Here is a 7,002-nt window from a genome sequence, read left to right as displayed (position 1 = left end):
TGTGTATATATATATATATATATATATATATATATATATATATATATATATATATAGTTAGATAGTTAACATGTGTATGTATATGTGTGTATATATTTGTGTTTGTATATGTATGTGTGTGTATGTATATATGTGTGTGTTTGTATATGTATGTGTGTGAGTATGGGTGTGTGTGTATACTGTATATGTGTGTGTTTGTGTATGTATGTAAGAGTATGTGTGTGTGTTTGGATTGAATAACCACAACACACTAATAAAATGAATATGAGGCTAACAGTCCTGATATTGGATTTAAAATTGTTAGGTAAAAAATACTTATACATCTTTGAACTTGAAATAATCACCTAGGAGGAGGTCTAAGTAGAATATGGAATCAGGGAAGCCGGCAGATCATTTAGTTAACAGAGAGGAGTTGCAGGAGGCCTTGCACGATATACCACAGGGACTCTACCTGACGTCTTGAGTCCACTACGAGAGGCACCGGTCTGATAAAGGCCATACATGCCGAGGTGAGCAATAGTGACCTGAAGAGCTAACACTCTGGTATACAGGAAGACAGACTTTTGACAGCTGTGTGCTGAATCTTAATAGTAGAAAGATCAGAGCAGTTATAGCGTAACAAAGTGTCACATATGTATTTAACAGTGTGACCAGACAGCCCACATACAAAGCACAGTCTATGATAATATGTAGTCAGCAGATCAGTCTGCCTCACATAGAAACACAGCACATGAGTTTGTTCTGAACATCAGCAGTCTCAACATCACACTGCTTCACAGCCTGTCTGTCTTAATAAGCAGTTAAAATGTCACTGTATCATAAAGAAACGCTGCACAGCCCAAGTCTGTCAACAACCGGGACTCCCTCTTCGAACACCCACGCACTTATTTACCTTGTCGTCACCGGTCAGGTCAGGAGCTTCCCTCCTGACCTGCGCGCTGCCTGCCGTACGCTGGGACGAAGTGACGTTATCAGGACAATCAGTTCCTCCCAATGCTTGGCTGCAGTACAACAGGAGCAGGAGACATTTCCGGGGACATAATTTTTCCGGGGACAGTCTCCTCAAGCCCTAAAATCGGGGACGTCTGGTCACCCTACATTAAAGTCTATGGGCATTCCCCTTGTCATTCCATAGAAAGTAGCTAAATTCACAAAAAAAATCTCACTTTCAGAGTCTGCTACTGTACTAGAATAATACTGTATATCTTGTAAATATCTGTGTGATTTGTCTCACAGTTTTGTTGCTATAGTACTTTTAACTTTAGATCTCCTTAAAATCTATGGGCATTCCACTTGATACTTGTCATTCCATAGAAAGCAGCTATAATCCCATGTAATCTCATTTTCAGAATATGCTCTGGTACTTGGGGAATATACAATGTCTGGTAAACATTTATGTGATATGTCTCACAGTGTTGTTGCTATAGCACTTTTAAAGGGACAGTACACTGTAAAATTGTTTTTCCATAAATGTATTTTAAATGACTTGTTATACCAACTGCAGAGTATAAAATATTTGAGAAATTGCATTTTCGGGTTTATTTGTGTATCTGAAGTAGCTGGTTTTGTGCTTTGAAACCACAGCCTATTACAATGGGTTGAGCTTCAGGTAATATCAGATCTCATTACGTTATCACTTTTATGTACACAGACTTGCTTCCTTATCTTATATTTGTCTGGAACACCAAAGCTCAATACATAGAGAGAACAATGGAAAATTATCATTTTATTACTTAACTATCATGCCCCCCACTGAGGGTGTAATCTCTTCTGCTGGCTGTGTTTACTTAGGCTTGTTAATAGCGTATACGCCAGTATCAAAACTTTCAGTATAGGTTGGGAAACCACAAGCTAAATCAGCTATTTCAAATGCTGAAATAGGAGTAAAGGAGCCACTTGCAACCAATTTAATACACTCTAACAGGTAAAAAGGATCATTGGGAATAATTTAAAGGGGAGAAAGTTTTTGGGTGAACTGTCCCTTTAACTTTACATCCTATTAAAGTCTATGGGCATTCCATTTTGTAATTTACCCTTGTCATTCCTTTTAGTACTTCCCCCAAAAAAGTGATTATTGTGCCCACTGATATAAAAAGGTTAGGGATTGAGCCTTACTACACATTTTTACTTTGGCAGACCAATTCTATTTCGTGTAACATTTCTGGCAGTGAATGGTTAATCTGCTGTGGAATATTTAAAAGAAATTATCAAATAAGAATGATGTAACTCTCTCTTATCAGATAGAATTTATATCCCTCTCTTTGTTCACTTAAATTGTATGCTCAGCACTAAAATAGTTAAAATTAGTTATTGCTGACAACCACGTGATAGTGTTTGCCTACGCCCCCTGGCCTCAGGTGACAAGATGGTGAATGACGTTACGGGGGCGGGCGTGGCTGCGCAGTGCGGCTCCGTCTCCCTGACAGACTGAAGCTATTGTCGCCATGTCCGAGAACAACAACGGGGAGGAGCCCGCGCTTCACGGTGAGCGGAACAGAATCCTGACGTTGTTCGTTAAATTGTTCTTGTTTTATAACTGACCCAGTACAAAGTAATCTCTAACCGCTTGGCTTGTTTGTAAAGGAGACAGAATGAGAGGGACCGTTTGTTGACAGACGGTACAGCAGAGCAATCAGTGGAAAGCAGGGCGGTGACTAGAAGGAAAATAACTTATCTTGACCAATCAGTGCTTGAGGCAGAATTTAAAAGAGGCGGGACTTATGATATGCAAAACATTGTTGTTGTGCCAGCTGTAATTGGATTGTATAAACGATAACGTTATTTTTACATGTAAAAAATGTTAATATTGTTCTTATGGGTATTTAATAATTGATAAATATATATTTAATCTTAAATGACAATATTATAGAATTATTTTGAAATATTTTGTCTTTTTATAGTGACACTTAAAAAAAAAAATAAAAAAAAATATTTAATTGAATAATAAAACCAACTAAATATGGTATTGATTCAGCATTAACGTTAAGGATTAAATAGCAATCCAGATATGTTTAATATCTACAAACAAATCCCCAAATCTTGAATTACAAAATCCAGAATTATTACAAAATTTCAAACTTTTTTTTTTATTAATATTTTTTTAAAGAAATAAAATGATTAAAAATTACCATTTTTTCCACACCAATTTGTCACAATATTCTGTGCCTGAATCTTCTTTTTTTTGTGTTCTAAAATACTCATGCTAGTCTATATTTATTTATTTATTTTAAATAACTATTACCTTTCTGATTTAAAGTGCTGTACTATCTTTTTGATGGTACTGTGTATACAAAAATATATTAAAAATGATATAAAATTGCCTTTAGGTTGCAAGTATAAGCTGTATTATGAAATGCAAATATTGCCTAAATTATATTGTTTTATAGAGAAATCATTAGATACACTTTTAGATACATTATTCTAAAGGATTTTAACACCTATATTTACAGACACTTATAATTTTTCATATTTTCAACTTGAATCTGATGATTAATAACTATTTCATCGCTTTGAGGCGAACCCGGAGAAAAGCTGTATATACGTTTTTTATTATTATTTAGGTTGGCAATGTTATTTCTTAAAGAAATATATATAAACTGATATAACAGAGATATCAGGTTGTTTAATATTAAGCTTGGCCCGCCTTTGCTGCTGAAATGTTGTTACCTAAGGTATTTACTTTATATAATCTTAGTATGTTATTTAATTTTAAGCCTGGAAATTTCCATTAGTATTGAAAGGGCCAAACATGTTCTTTGACAAGCAAAAAAAGTGATACATTTTAGAATTTTTCCTAATTAGGAAAACAGTAATATTTTCTAATTATATTTAATTTACAGTTTATCATGTTATGACTACATTTGGTGTACAGTTATGGCTAGGGTTGCCACCCGTCCCTTAAAATACAGAACACTTATAAGTTACACATGCAGCAGGGTGTGCAGGGAGGAATATGAATAGTGCTGTCCAGAAAGACATTATATGTTCCTCCCTGCACACCCTGAAGCATGTGTAACTCATAAGTGTCCAGGAAAACATGGCTGAGGTGGCAACCCTAGTTATGGCCTTTTTCACTATTCCTTAAAGGGACACTGAACCCAATTTTTTTTCTTTCGTGATTCAGATAGAGCATGACATTTTAAGCAACTTTCTAGTTTACTCCTATTACCAAATTTTCTTCATTCTCTTGGTATCTTTATTTAAAATGCAAGAATGTAAGTTTAGATGCCGGCCCATTTTTAGTGAACAACCTGGGCTGTTCTTGCTGATTGGTGAATACATTCATCCACCAATAAAAAAGTGCTGTCCAGATATCTGAACCAAATAAAACTTATCCCTGATGAAGTGCTTGTTCTAAAGCAGGAAACGCGTCGGATGCAGCACCTGTGTGCTGAGGTTGTATGAAAATAGTAATGTGTGCCTTCTATTGATTGGAGTTTTTAATTTAAATAAAAAAAATTTTTTTAAATTTTACACTATCTAATATTGGTACAGCCTGCAATTTCTTTCCTTCTCTTTTTGTGGACTGCCAAATAAAACTTATATGCCTTCTTTTTCAAATAAAGATAGCTAGAGAACGAATACAAATTGATAATAGGAGTACATTTAAAAAGTTGCTTAAAATTGCATGCTCTATCTGAATCACGAAAGTAAAAAATGTGGGTTCAGTGTCCCTTTAATGGTGTCTCTTTGTTAAGAAATAAAACTTTAGACATATATAATGATGTCATTAAGCGTCAGAGAATTGCTGGGGATAGCTAGATAAATTATCTTGCTTGAAGTCTCACAACTTTGCCTATATATTGTAAGCTCTTCTGATTTAAAGGGATATGAAACCCAAATAATTTTCCATTGTGATTCAAACCGAGCATACCATTTTAAAAAAAGTTTCCAATTTATTTCTATTATCAAATTTGCTTTGTTCCCATGATATTCTGTATTGAAGAGATACCTAGGTAGGCATTTGGAGCACCACATAGCAGGAAATAGTTCTGCCATCTAGTGCTCTTGCAAATGGATAGCATTCTTGCAAAACTGATGCCATATAGTGCTCAAAAAAATGGGCCGGCTCCTAATCTTTACATCCCTGCTTTTCAACAAAAGATACCAGGAGAATGAAGAAAAATTTGATAATTGATGTAAATTGCAAAGTTGTTTAAAATCACACAGGGGTGTCCAAACTTTGCTCTCCAGAGGTTTTGGAACTACATTTCCGATGATGCTCAGCCAGCATTTTATCTAGCTGAGCATCATGGGAAATGAAGTTCCAAAACCTCCGGAGAGCAAAGTTTGGACACCTATCTGAATCATGAAATATACCTGCTTATTTATCCAATTCTGCTGAATATGCCAGCTCTTTAGTAATAACTGATATGTTAAACATGCTTTTTTTTTAGGTCATTGTGCTAATAAATCTGTTGTCTATGTATTAGGAAAAGGTGACAAAAATACCCTATGTCTGTTATTTTAAAGAGACGTGTAAATCAAAATTTTAACTCATTATATAGATAGAAGTGAATTTAAAGGGCCATTATAGTTGAAAAGTTACTTACTCTAATTTGTTAGAGCATGTGATATTCTGATTAGCGACCCTTTTATGCTATCTGTTTAACCCCTTTGCAGAAATACTGCTGATCCCGAGCAGAAATAACACCTTAGATAAGTCTTAACCTTTTTAAATCAAACTTCCCTTTTACTGCAATTAGTTTTCAGTAGACAAACTCCACCCAAAATTTGCCTTATTTGGCGGAGCCAATCTGAGCTTTAGTCCACAGACAACAAGGCTAGTCACTGTCATAAAGTTAGTATAAAGTACATTGTTGCTATCTGATAAAGCCAATTAGGGACAGATGAGTAGCAGGGTTTGCCTTGAGAAGTGCATTCAAGTTATGAGAATGAGATTCCTCCATTTTCAGCTCTAAATTACACTGAAACTATTTTGCAAAGTTGTTTCATTATGCATAACTAAACATTTTATATAAAAATCTCTAGGTGTTTACTGTCCCTTTAAGAGATGTTTATGTGATAGACGTGCAGTTTAAGGGACATTCAAGGGATGTAAATCTTTAAAATATATATGCAAAAAAAAGATACATGAACAGAAAGTTAAATTATTATACATTGTTAACCACTTGATGCCGTTAGGTCGTTCCATGCCGTCCTAACAGCGATGGGCTTAAGCCTTTAAGAACGCCCTAACTTTTGTGGCGTCCTGCTCCATACTAAAACTAAATGGCGGTTGATCCGACTGGGTGATTTGCAGGCAGTTCCCCAGGAGCCAATCGGCGCCGTTTTTTGAAGCACATGATCACAGTGATAATCATGTGCTTCATTTTACTTTTTTGTTTATGACTGGAACTTGGACGGTTCGGTCCATCTTAAAGGGGTTAACGTACGTACTTTAAATTTGAAACTGAGCTTAAAAACGTATATAAATTATATTTTAATCTCTTCTCTGAACCGCCCATAAAAGAAAGCTGTATTCTTTAAATGATGAATGTGATCCCATCCTCCATTTGTGCGGCAGTACCGATCCTCCTTATTTGAATTTTCTTAAGGGTATTTCTCATCAAAATTCGCATGCGCAGTACAATCTGTGAATAATCACATGCACGCTGTGCACATAATGACATGTACACCATGTACATTTATCTACTCCCATGTATGCACATCCGTTTGCTCTTACAAGCCTGAATGCATCCGCTGTGTCCCTCCGTCTTCAGTGCTCTAGTGCGCCACTCCCACCGCAACATCGCAGGCCTCTTCGTCGGCATCCGGTGCAGGGTTGATGAGGCTCCATCTGACACCGAAGGAGTTAAGATAGTTTTGAACATGTGTGGGCCATAATCGAGTGGAAATGCTCATGTGGACCGACATGGCTGTTCTACTCAGGTAGAACACGGTAATGCACGGTGCAAAATTAAAGGGGCACTGAACCCAAATTTTTCTTTTGTGATTCAGATAGAACATGCAATTTTAAGCAACTTTCTAATTAACTCCTAT

General features: G+C 35.9%; 1 protein-coding gene across 2 annotated transcripts in view; it reads left to right on the top strand.

The window, feature by feature from the left end:
- The first annotated feature begins 2,364 nt into the window (after positions 1-2,364).
- BNIP3L (BCL2 interacting protein 3 like) overlaps positions 2,365-7,002 on the top strand; it is a 157,164-nt gene continuing 152,526 nt past the window's right edge. Inside the window, exon 1 of one of the 2 annotated variants that reach the window (XM_053718104.1) lies at positions 2,365-2,484. In XM_053718104.1, coding sequence (XP_053574079.1) covers positions 2,445-2,484 — 40 coding nt within the window. In that variant the 5' untranslated portion in view covers positions 2,365-2,444. The remainder of the gene's footprint in view (positions 2,485-7,002) is intronic. The other variant, XM_053718103.1, reaches the window with a different exon arrangement.

The sequence above is a fragment of the Bombina bombina genome, chromosome 6, assembly GCF_027579735.1.
Source record: "Bombina bombina isolate aBomBom1 chromosome 6, aBomBom1.pri, whole genome shotgun sequence".
Lineage (NCBI taxonomy): Eukaryota > Metazoa > Chordata > Amphibia > Anura > Bombinatoridae > Bombina > Bombina bombina.
The sequence above is the reverse complement of the archived record's forward strand: the minus strand, read 5'-3'. Positions and strand labels throughout refer to the sequence as shown.